We start from the raw sequence: 12,193 nt of genomic DNA on the forward strand, positions 1-12,193 counted from the left end.
TGTTCATCTCTAATTCTTCTAAACTCCAGAATTGAAAAGCCCAGACTGTATTTCCTTATGGGAAAATCTCACCATCCCAGGAATTTGTTCCCAGGTGAACCTTCATAGTCCCTCCAGAGTGAGTATACCTTCCCCTGGGGAGGGGACCAAAGCTACCCACTGGCTTCCGGCTATGATCTCACCAACGCCCTGTCTAACTGCACTGAGCTTCCTGCTCTTGGTGAGTGCTGAAAGGTTGGAGGTTGATAATCCACCTGTTTCTCTGTTACAAACACACCCTACTAGACCATCAGATCATGCAATGCTGCAGCTTCTGGCTCAGAGACAGGGACACTACCCAATGCACCACAAGATCTTCATGTTGCAAAGTTGTTCCACTCCAAAGATCTCCTTCTGTAGGATGTTGTAGAATGATAATTGTGGTCCTGGGAAAACTGAGGTTTCTTCCTGACAATGGATTCTGTTGTTTCACCTGGGGATGGTGTAATGATAGCAAGCCCCAGCACTCAGTGTCTGTGAGTGTTCTTTGTCTGTCCTCAGCAAAGGCCAGTGTTTCCTGACAGCTGGATTTTATTTAAAAATTAATTCACAGAGAGTGGCTGCCACTGGCTTCAGGACATCCCTAATTGCCTGGGCCTGGCCTTGCTCAGCCATTACAGAGGGCAACCAATTGTGGGTCTGGAGTCACATGTTGGCCAGGATGGATAAGGATGGCAGATTTCCTTCCCTAAAGGACGTTAGTGAACCAGATGGGTTTTTACCACAATCGACAGTGATGACATCGCCAGCAGGTTGGCTTTTTATCACAGATTCTGATTGATTTCAAACTTTACCCTCTGCCCTGCTGAGATTCGAACCCAGAACAGCAGACTGGGCCTCAGGATTACCAGCCCAGGGAGACTGGCACATTGTCACTGTCCCTGGTGCAGCTTGTTCAATTGCTTTATGATCCCTTTGGCGAGTTTCACTGCTGCTTTGGTCTTTCAGTCTGAGTGGGAATCATGTAGAGATGACGTCTGGTGTTGAATATACTTTCATACAGGTATTGCATTTCAAATCCAAACATTGTGTAGAGAAACTGTTCACTTCAGTCTCTGAGGAGTTGGGAATGCTGCTGAACATCATACAGTGAAAAGCCCACTTCTAGTCCTCTCCTGGTTGGCAGGTCATTGATGAAGCAGCTGAAGATGGTTGGGTTTAGGAGACAACCCTGAGGAGTTCCTGCAGAGACATCCTGGAGCTGAAATGAATGATCTCCGACCACCACAAACACCTTGCTTGTTCCTGATGTAACTCCATGGTTGAGTTTCTAGTTTTCTTTTTTTAAAATCTTTTTCATTCTGCGTTTGTCCTCCAGGTTGAGGTTGTCTCCTGTTCTTAAATTCCTTGAAACAGTGAGAGCTCAGCCTGGGAATCCACATACACACAACGGGTACAGTGTCCCCTTGAAAGTGACTTCCTGTGGCTCTGACACTGAGATACCACAAATACATTCTTGTATTTTTGATGAAACCTGTTCTTTCTGTCCCTCAGGTTGGGTTAATGAGGAACGGTAAGCTGCTGGCAGAGGCTCCACCGGATTATTTAATAAGATTCCACAATGTAGCAGTAAGTAATTGTGATTGAATGGTTTGGAGATGCCGGTGTTGGACTGGGGTGTACAAAGCACTGCTCCTTCATCAGGTGGTTGTGGAGGACACAATTGTAAGACACAGAATTTACAGCAAAAGTTTACAGTGTGATGTAACTGAAATTATACATTGAAAAGTACCCTGATTGTTTGTTAAGTCTCTCATCTGTTAGAATGACCATGATAGTTTCACTTCTTTCATATGTAAATCACAAAACTTTTTTTAAAAGTTACATTCTCAGGTGAACTTTAACAATTGGTGTCAGCCCAGATAATGTGTTGAAGGTGTTAGTCCCCTGTGTGCTGTTGTCTGTGCCATAATGTTTAGACTGATTCTAATCTAAAAAACTGAGTTAACAGAGTCTTACATGGATTTGTGCAGTTCTTGAGCAAAGTACAATGTAACTCTGCAAGTACAAATTCACCCCATAAACATATATGTGTATGTGTGCATGTGGGTTTTCATGTGTGTGTAGGAGTGTGTAGGGCACTCATACACACACACACACGCATTCCTATAGGCAGACACGCTCACAGACACTCACACACACTCCTACAGACAAACACACTCCCACACTCACACATGCACCCTCTCACAGACTTAAACCCCTTTACACTCATACACATAGATACTTTCACTTACAGACACTCACAACCCACCACCCCAGACAGAGTCTGCAGGCTCCCTGCCTCTATTCCTGATGAAGAACTCCTGCCTGAAACGTCGATTTTCCTGCTCCTCGGATGCTGCCTGACCTGCTGTGCTTTTCCAGCACCACTCTAATCTAGACTTTCAACATATTATTTGGGCTGACACCAATTGTTAAAGTTCACCTGAGAATGTAACTTTTAAAAAAGGTTTTGTGATTTACATATGAAAGAAGTGAAACTAACATGGTCATTCTAACAGATGGGAGACTTGACAAACAATCAAGGTATTTTTCAATGTATAATTTCAGTTACATCACACTGTAATCTTTTGCTGTAAATTCTGTGCCTTACAATTGTGTCCTTCACAACCACCAGATGAAGGAGCGTCGCTCCGAAAGCTAGTGCTTCCAATTAAACCTGTTGGACTGTAACCTGGTGTTGTGAGAGTTTTAAGTTGGATTGAATGGGATTGCCATGATGCGAATGGTGCATTAGCTCTCAAGTAAAGTTGTTCCGATTTCTCTCTCACTTGTTTTAGACTTTGGAGAATGTGTTCCTAAAGTTGTGTAAATCCTCAGATCAATCATCTGCGCAGGTCTCTGCTACCGCCTGGCACAGGACCCAGAGCCCCCGAGGGGACAGTGAGGAGGAAACTAGTCCCCTGCTCCCACAGCCAGTTGTCCCCAAGCTCCCAGGTAACATGTAAACCTGTCTGTGTGCCATTCTCTGTCTCCCTGTCAATGCTCCTTTCTCACACTGACTTGCTTACCTTTCTCGTATGAATAAGACATTAACATACAGAAACAGGTGCACAAAAAGACAGAGACTGCTCCAAACCCATCAGTCCATTTTCATGTAAAATTCTGGGAAAGTGAATTTCAGGGATAACTGTGAGGGTGGGGAAGGGCAGTCAATATCCCTGGGAGAGTGAGTGGGGCAGGAATCCTCAAGGCATTCCAGAAGTATTGAGATCAGCTCTTGGAACTTTAACAGTGTACAGACTACGGAGCAAGTGCTGGGAAATGGGATTAGAACAGATGGATGTTTGATGACTGGCATGGACACAAGGGGCCGAAGGGCCTCTATCCAAACTGTAAAAACTCTGACCCGATGATTTTATACGGTGAAGATTCTGATGCGCGTTCAGGTTGATTTTGGTGAACCAGCTGATGTTGTGAATCTGAACAACCCAACTATTTATGTTCATGTCCCACAATAAACCTCTCTCCAATTAGACCCAGGGCTGTAATGGTGTCAATAGCTGCAGCACAGAAATCAGGGCAGATAGGTCAGAGGCATTGAGACTTGCCTGCGGATCAACATCAGAGCAATTATTCATTCAATTTCATGGTGATGTCTTAAACACAGAAAGAGCGCACATTTCTCAAAGTTGCTGAAGGTCTTTGATTAGAACACGTTTATCAAAAAGGGAATGTGGAAACCTGCCTTAACTTACAGTGAAATTTAATGCAGACAGGCAGATAGGGTGGAAACACAGTGACACACTCTCCCTGGATGAGGATGGAGTGGATCAGATTGAAGACACTCAGGAATGGAAGTAAACTCCACTTTCAGCTTCTCAGTAAAGCCTGGCGGAGCATCGAACAACTGTGTAATGGATGGTCATCATTAACCTGTCAATCAGACCCATCTGGAAAACTACATCCAGCTACAATCACCAAGACAACAGGGCGATGCAGGCACAACGGAGACTCACTGACTGCTCCCTTGGGTCACGGCTCCTCAGATCAATGGACAGACTGGAGCCACGTGTGTCTTTCAGCAACAGCCACATTGAAAGATAAAGCAAGGCAGTACACGGCATAGAAATAATTAATTTAGAATCCTGGCAGAAAGTGAACAGTGCAACAAAGGAACAAGAGGAGGCTATTCAGCCCCTTGAGCCTGTTCCACCATTCAATGAGGTCCTGGCTGATCTGTGGCCCATATCCCTGAATCCCTTTGCTTAACAAAACACTATTTACCTCTGATTTAAAATTAGCAATCGGAGCACAAAGAAGGACAAAGCTTCATATATCATAAAGGCAGCTCCAAAACTGAATTGAATCTCCCACAAGGAGAGAGTAATCAACATTCTGAATGGTATCCCAGATGTGGTGGACAAATTAAAATGAATAAAATGGTCTTCCTCATCCACACAAATCAGTTCAGAATCTGTACAGGGCCCAGCTGATTCCCATGTAGGGTCTGGTCATTCCCAGTACCTCATCTGGTTGATCCTAGTGCAGGATCTGGATCATCTCAGTGCAGAATCTGATTGATCTGAGGGCACAGTCTGGTCAATACCAATGCAAGATATGGTCAATCCCAGTACAGGATCTGGTCAATCCCAGTACAGGATCTGGTTGATCCCAGTACAGGATCTGGTCAATCCCAGTACAGGATCTGGTTGGTCCCAGTACAGGATCTGGTCAATCCCAGTACAGGATCTGGTTGATCCCAGTACAGGATCTGGTTGGTCCCAGTACAGGATCTGGTTGGTCCCAGTACAGGATCTGGTTGGTACCAGTACAGGATCTGGTTGATCACAGTACAGGATGTAGTTGGTCCAGTACAGGATCTGGTTGGTCCCAGTACAGGATCTGGTGGATCCCAGTACAGGATCTGGTTGGTCCCAGTACAGGATCTGGTTGGTCCAGTACAGGATCTAGTTGATCCCAGTACAGGATCTGGTTGATCCCAGTACAGGATCTGGTTGATCACAGTACAGGATGTGGTTGATCACAGTACAGGATCTGGTTGGTCCCAGTACAGGATCTGGTTGATCCCAGTACAGGATCTGGTTGGTCCCAGTACAGGATCTGGTTGGTCCAGTACAGGATCTGGTTGATGCCAGTACAGGATCTGGTTGATCCCAGTACAGAAACCATAAACAGAGAGGCCGAATGTTGCTGGATTGAAGTGTGGAGATTCTTTAAGACCCTCTGCTTTGAGACCCACAAATGTTCTCGGGCAGAATTGACAGCAGGTTGGTGGATACTGGAATTGGGTAAACTCACACGTACCGGCATTGTGTGTTAATGTGGCAGTGTCAGGACGCTGTTATTGGCTGGTACCTGACAATACAAGCCTTTATCTTGACAACCATCTGATGAAGGAGCAGCACTCCGAAATCTAGTGCTTCCAAATAAACGTGTTGGACCATAACCTGGTGTTGTGATTTTTAACTTTGTACACCCCAGTCCAACACCGGCATCTCCAAATCATGTTTATCTTTCTCATTCCACTCCCTGTCAACATGTTATAAAGTTGACTCTCTGCTCAAAGATAAGTCCAAGATCAAAAACTCACAGAGTGACAAATTTCTGTTTTTCATTTTCACACGGGTTTTGAAAGCATGAAAGCTCTTTGTTTATCACCAGCTGGAAGAGCTTTGTGATCAAAGCTGGAATCAACAAGCACTTTCTAAGTATTTAAACCAGACATGTACAATCCCTTCTGTCAAATTCCCCGCAGAGTGTTCAATAGAGAGTTAACATCGAACTTTATTTTACTTAAACTGGGCTATGGAGACCAAACTGAGTATATCAATGTCAGTTGGTATTTCACGCAAAGACTGGGTCTTTCAGTAATTATCACCCATTAGAGATAGGGAATCAATTCATCGAGTCATATAGCACAGAAACAGATGCTACAGTCCAACTCATTCATGCTGACCAGATACTAAATTAATCTAGTCCTATTACCTGACGGCAACAGGGACTCCGAATCGAGGATTATTTTTCCCTTCCTAGTTCAGTGTTTAGGAGTGAACACATCGAGAGATACACCTCAGATGGAGGCTATTCACTCCACTGTGCCCCTGCTCGATGCCGAGACCAGTTCAGGGGAATTTCTTCGCTCAGAGGGTGGGGAATCCGTTGGAATCCTCTTCCCCCAAAGGGATGTGGAGGGTCAGTCACTGAGTAAGTTCAAAACAGATTAATACATTTTTAATTAAATGAAAGAATCATGTGGGAAAATGGTGTTGAGGTGGATGATTAGCCACAAACTGGAATGGCACATTAGGTTGGAGGGGCTGAATGCTGCTATTTCCGAATTTACTGTGCTTTTTTACTACATTCTGAATTGGAGCAAGAATTATTTTACAACAAAGGAATGAGGAAGGAATCGATGTATGTTTTTTTAAAAAAGCGAGTGACAGAATCTCCTTTGGGGTGCAGTGTTTACATTGCTGCTTTGTTCAACCAATGACAGAAGATGTTTGTAAATGGCCTGGCTCCAGGGGTCTGTGCATAATCTGAGATTCAGCTGGCAACAGGTTACTGATTGGTATTCCCACTGATCTCAAATCCACAACCAAAAGACGTCAGACTAACAGTGACCATCTGATTGGTTTCTGGGTAGCTGAACAGTTTGTGGCTGTGAACAGGAGCCTTCACACTGCTTAAAAAGGTGGATGGTGTGTTGCTCTTTCCTGTAAAATATCTAAAGCCTGAAGAAAGCTAGTTTATTTTTTCTCACCAGTTTCTGTAGGCTGTTGCTTTTAGTCTGAGAGTTTATAATCAGTGAACCATTGCTGTATGCCTCCAAAGAAGTGAGAAAACCTGAAGGAAAAGATTGGAGAATTAAAGGACTTTGGAAACAAAAAGAACACTCCATCGAATCCTGGACTGGTGCTAGTGAACTGTCTCCCCTGTACTTTTTTCCACTCCACCCATAATACCAATGTTGTGTGTGAGTGAGTGTGTGTGTCTGTGCGTGCATGTGTCTTTTACGTGTGTGTTCATGTTCGTGTCTGGGAGTGCAAATCTGTCTCTATTTGCATGCGCATGTATGTGTGCCCGTGTATGTGTGCGCACATGTGTGTCTGTATATGCCTATGTATGTGTGCCTGTGTGTATGTATACAAGGCTTTAGAAGGGAGTTGGAGCTTTAATGAGGAGGGTTACATGTTGATAGTTCAGGGTTGTTTACTGTGGTCGTTCTTGTGAAGTACAGAAACTTGGTGCATGTTCATTCTCAGCCTGGGTCTGTGCGGCAGATCAATTTGGAATTTTCTCCCTTTGATAAAATTTTCAACTTCCTGGGATGACTCTGGGAATTGTGAGTCTAATTTCCAGCACAGACCCCCCTAGTTAGGGGTGAAATCCTCATCATGGTAAATTATCCCGAGTGTAACTTTTCTCATCTCTTATTTTCAGGAAAGTTTGGTGTGAGGGTTTGGGTCTGATTTCCTTTCATGTGTTGATTTCTAGTCAGCTGCCGGCAGTGGGTGAAAAGCCTGGTTCCTAAATGGAGGAATATCATGGCTTTAATCATTAAAACGTTCACCAGAATCCGGAGGATGCCTGGGTAAGTTTTGCTGTTGTTCTTTAAGCAGTTCTTTGTTGAACAAGATTTGTGAAAGAATCATTCGTATGTTCTGTAATTAATGACATTCATTTCAAACTGACTTTGTATTTAAAAGTCCAAGAGAAAATTGTTATGTGAGATGTGAGCAGGGGATAGTGAGTTTAAACAGACAAGATGAAGGGAGGAATAACGGACCAGGAGAATATTGAAGGTGTGGTTTTAGAGACATACAGCATCAGTGGATACTGTATACACCAGCAGCGGCTCGTGGACAACCTGTACAGTCTGAGCAAAACAATTCACCAATGAACCACATTATCCAATTATCCTGTATAAGATTTGTCAACAATTTGGAAGGTTCATTTCAATTGTCTGTTTTTGCTGAGCATCATCTTTTGTTGCCTCCCCCCAGGTTTCTTGCTTTCCAGTTCCTGCTGCCAGTCTTACAGATCTCCCTGATCTGTCTCTGCATTGGACACACTCCTGAGAAGCTGCCTGTTGCCGTGGTGAACAATGATACAGGACGACCCTCCCTGAGCCAGACCTTCCTGCTGCAGTTCGACAATGAAACAATTGTCCAGGTCATTTTCATTCTCACAACAGAAATGGGACGTTCGGCCCAACTGCTCTCTGCTGGTATTGCTACTCCACTCAATTCCTTTCCCACCCTCTTGGCATCTCCTCCTCCTCTCCCCCCCTCGTGGGCTCACCCAGTGTCTGTACAATGGCCCTCCATGTGGGGGCAAGTTCCACATTCTCCTCACTCTCTGGGGAAGGGAGTTTTGCCTGAATTCCCCAATTGGATCTTATAGCAATGACCGTATATGGATGAAGGGTGTCTCACACACACACCCTCCACCTGCCCGGCCTGCTCCACAACTCAATAAGATCTTGGCTGTAACAAAACAGAAATCGCGGGAGAAACTCAGCAGGTCTGGCAGCATCTGTGGGAAGAAAGCAGAGTTAATTTTTTTGTTGATCTCAGCTTTCCATTTCAGCCTACCCCAACAATTACTGAGCCCTGCGTCAGTCAACCACCTGACTCACCCCCCTCTACTGCTGCCTGATGAACATAATTCCACAGCCTCACATCCCTCTGAGCGAAAGTATTTCTCCTCATCTCTGTCATAGATGGGAGACCCTTACATTGAAACTGAATCCCCTGGTTCTGGGCTTTGCTACTGAGGGAAATATCCTTTCAGTGACTATACTGTAAAGCCCCCTCAGGGGCTTATAGGTTTCAATAAGGTCACCTCTCATTCTTTGAAATGTTCAACCACCTCCACCAAGGAATTACGTTGAGTCAACATTCTCTTACATCTTTTCTTAAATAAGGAGACCAAACCTCCCACAATCATGGTCTCCTCAATGCACTGTGTAACTATGCTACAAATTCCCTGCTTTTATGTTCCATTCCCGTTACAACCAGCAGCAACCTTCCATTTGCCTCCCCACCATGGGCTATCACTGCAGACTAATATTTTCAGATTGACCCTGAGCACAGAGTCCCACAATCTCTCTCTCCCTTCCATTTACAAAATAAACTATTTCTCCACTCTTCCCACCAAAGTGGGTACCTTTATGTTTCTTCCACCACACACACCATTTAGCAAGATGCTAAAACTGATGATGGAAACTTAAGAAGTTCCTGAAGAAGGGCTCATGCCCGAAACGTCGATTCTCCTGCTCCTTGGATGCTGCCTGACCTGCTGCGCTTTTCCAGCAACACATTTTCCGATGGAAACTTAAGCCCGATTTCATTGACCAAAACAGGGACAATGACAGAGTGGACACTGAGTGGCCGGGGAACCTGGGAGGAGTGGGAGAGGGGGTAGGTGGGGGCAGTAGCAATAACTGGGGTGAGGGGTAAGGGGGGTGATCATTTTTCATTGAGATAAATAGAAGCTATTTCACTCTGAGGATTGTGAATCTTGAGTGTATGAAAGGCTCATCATGCTCTGAGAGATTATCAGTTAGATAGCAAGAACGACCATACACTGTGAGCCTGAGACCTAGACCCTCCAGTCTGAGGGATAGAATCTCTCAACATCAACCCCAGCAAACCCTCAAAGAATTTGACCCATTTTAATAAAGCTGTTCCTTCCAGGAGCAGGAAGTAATCCAAATTCTCAGATTCCATATAAAGGGGTTTATTTTTGACTTTTCGGGAAAGGTTGAGCCCTGTTGTTAAACATGGAAATATAATGATAAAGGTCACATGGTCTAAGGTTAACATATTGACATGGATAGAGATTGAGAAAAGCAAATAAGTTCACCAGAGAAATGTTGTTACATATTCCATAATTTGACTTTATATCACAATGGAGTTACTTTGTTCGTTTTGTGTCAACATCAATGGTCTGTATTAGTCTCCTCAAGGTCTCGCTTTCGCGTGTGTAACTGGCTGTTTGGTATATCTTACAGATTAATGTGAATCAGTTAGAGGCCATTCAGGGAATAATGGATGGGAAATACTGGGCAGCTCTAGGCTTCGGAACAAACTTCACTCAAGACCTTCTTTTAAGGTAAAATGCAATTGATAAATGTTGGCTTATTTTGAAAAACAACATTGAATGGCCTTCTTGCGTTAATCTGTAGAATGTGAATATTGCTGGCAAGGTGTTTAGTGTTGCTCATTCCTAATTCTCCCTTGAGACATTGTTGGAGAGCCACTTTCTTGAACATAACTCCATGCCTCCACTGCCCTCTGAAATGGCCAAGTAAGAGTCACCACGTTGCTGTGGGTCTGGAGTCACATCTAGGCCAGATCAGGTAAGGATAGCAGTTTCCTTCCCTGAAGGACTTGAGAGGACCAGAAGGGATTTTATGACAATGTAATTTCACAGGCACCATCACTGAGACTTGATTTTATTTTGATATGTGAAGTTTCTAAGATTATTATGTTTTGGGACTATCTCCTTAATTTAGGGTAAAATGGAAGAACCAAGTGTATGTTGTGGCTTGTTTTGAATACATTCTGACTTCGGTTGGGATGGGGATGGGACAATGCGCTGGTTTCCATACTGAGAAGAAACTGTAAGGTACTCATACTTGGAACAGAGACCAGGCCAGCAGTACCCATAGTGGATGGTCTGTCAGTTTCCAAGTCCCCAGGAGCTGTTGTAGCGCAAGGCAGTTACAATTTCAACTATCAATATAATTGTAAGGTAGGATTGAGTTGAGAGTTGATTGAGTTTCGAGGATAATGAATCAGTATTTCTCCCTGGATACAAAGCCCATGTCATTTCTGTTGCCATGGAGGGGGCATTAGGAAGGAACAGGCCATGGAGAGTTCTTGTTGGATCATTGTTTTTAAAGTTTTCTTTAAACATAGCTGAATCTCACAGAAAGGTTCAATCTGCCAGACTTTGAGAGACGGAAGAGAGATAGAGGGAGCCAGGTCTGTATTATTCACCAGATAGAATGCAGAATGGAAGGTCGTGGTTTGAAGTAAGACTGGAAGATTTACCCCTAGATTTGACTGGAAAGAGGGATTTCCAGATAGCCCGCTCTGTGAAGTCAGGCCAGGGATTAAACGCGATATGACTAGAATCTTTAAAAAAACAGAAGCAAACCATCAGGAACTGACGATACCATTGAAGTGGTTTCTGCCCACTTAAGGCACTGAAGGTGATGATTTGTCAATTTTAAATGTTAAATGTGGGTCTTTTGTGCAGTCTAAGGAATAAGTTCCATCTGGAATAGTATTTAGATAATGTTGCTTTAAGTCTATTTGTCACAGTAAAAGACTTAGAACTTGAAATGTCTGATACTTTCAGTTGGTCACATTAATTGAGATATCATTTTAAGAAAACTATCAGTCTGTTTAGTGATCATAACAATTTTAGATTTATTTTATCAACTACGTTTAAATTTGAGATCTGCCTTGGTGCGATTTGAACACGTCACAAAGTGCAAACATTTAGGTTATTAACCCAGTAACATATAATTTGTGATGTATTGTCTTGCAATCAAAATACATCAAACACCATTCTGTCCTTGTCTTTCTGCAGTAATACACAAAGTCTTATTTCCTTTTAGGGCAACTGAGAAGGTAGCGGATGAAAGAATAATTGATGGGGGTTCAGTCCATGTCTGGCTAGATATGACCAGTAAGTTTATGATCTCACTCTCATTGTATGCTGTGGCAAATGGGAATGTTTGACCTGTGTTGTAGAAACGTAGTTCATGGCTCATGTTGTATTTGAGAGGTAATGGTTAGTTTGGGGAAGATTATTGTTGTGGAGGTAAGTTGCCACTGCCAACTGCCACTAGACGAGTCAGAACTCCGACTAAAATCTGACGTGATAAATCAGACTTTTTATCTTCTCGATTTAATGATGTGGTCTTTCACAAAAGCACAAGACACAATCCTGCAATTTTGGTTTTAACAATAAAACAGGCGTTTATTGCACAAATGAAAAGAAACTAAGTGATTTATATATCACACATGTTTAAAGATTTCAAAGCACACAGTCAGCAATAATCCCATGAATTCCAACAGCATATCTTTAGTGTACTCCAACACCAGAGAGAGTTCACCGCTCCATCACACCAAGGATCTGACTTAGCTTTGGCTTTAGAGAATCTGATTGC

The 12,193-nt window shown here is 43.4% G+C and overlaps 1 protein-coding gene and 1 long non-coding RNA gene across 2 annotated transcripts in view; one reads left to right on the plus strand and one right to left on the minus strand.

Annotated features, from left to right (window-relative positions):
• abch1 (ATP-binding cassette, sub-family H, member 1) overlaps positions 1-12,193 on the plus strand; it is a 91,473-nt gene that overhangs the window by 25,961 nt on the left and 53,319 nt on the right. The window contains exons 6-11 of the mRNA XM_043696706.2: positions 1,534-1,608; positions 2,820-2,976; positions 7,501-7,597; positions 8,010-8,178; positions 10,022-10,122; positions 11,639-11,709. Of these exons, the coding sequence (XP_043552641.2) occupies positions 1,534-1,608; positions 2,820-2,976; positions 7,501-7,597; positions 8,010-8,178; positions 10,022-10,122; positions 11,639-11,709 (670 nt within the window). The remainder of the gene's footprint in view (positions 1-1,533; positions 1,609-2,819; positions 2,977-7,500; positions 7,598-8,009; positions 8,179-10,021; positions 10,123-11,638; positions 11,710-12,193) is intronic.
• LOC148149065 (uncharacterized) overlaps positions 1-12,193 on the minus strand; it is a 47,612-nt gene that overhangs the window by 25,230 nt on the left and 10,189 nt on the right. The gene's annotated exons all lie outside the window — the stretch shown is intronic.

Source organism: Chiloscyllium plagiosum, unplaced genomic scaffold (genome assembly GCF_037043375.1).
Source record: "Chiloscyllium plagiosum isolate Xiang-an unplaced genomic scaffold, Cpla_swu_hap1 HiC_scaffold_10, whole genome shotgun sequence".
Lineage (NCBI taxonomy): Eukaryota > Metazoa > Chordata > Chondrichthyes > Orectolobiformes > Hemiscylliidae > Chiloscyllium > Chiloscyllium plagiosum.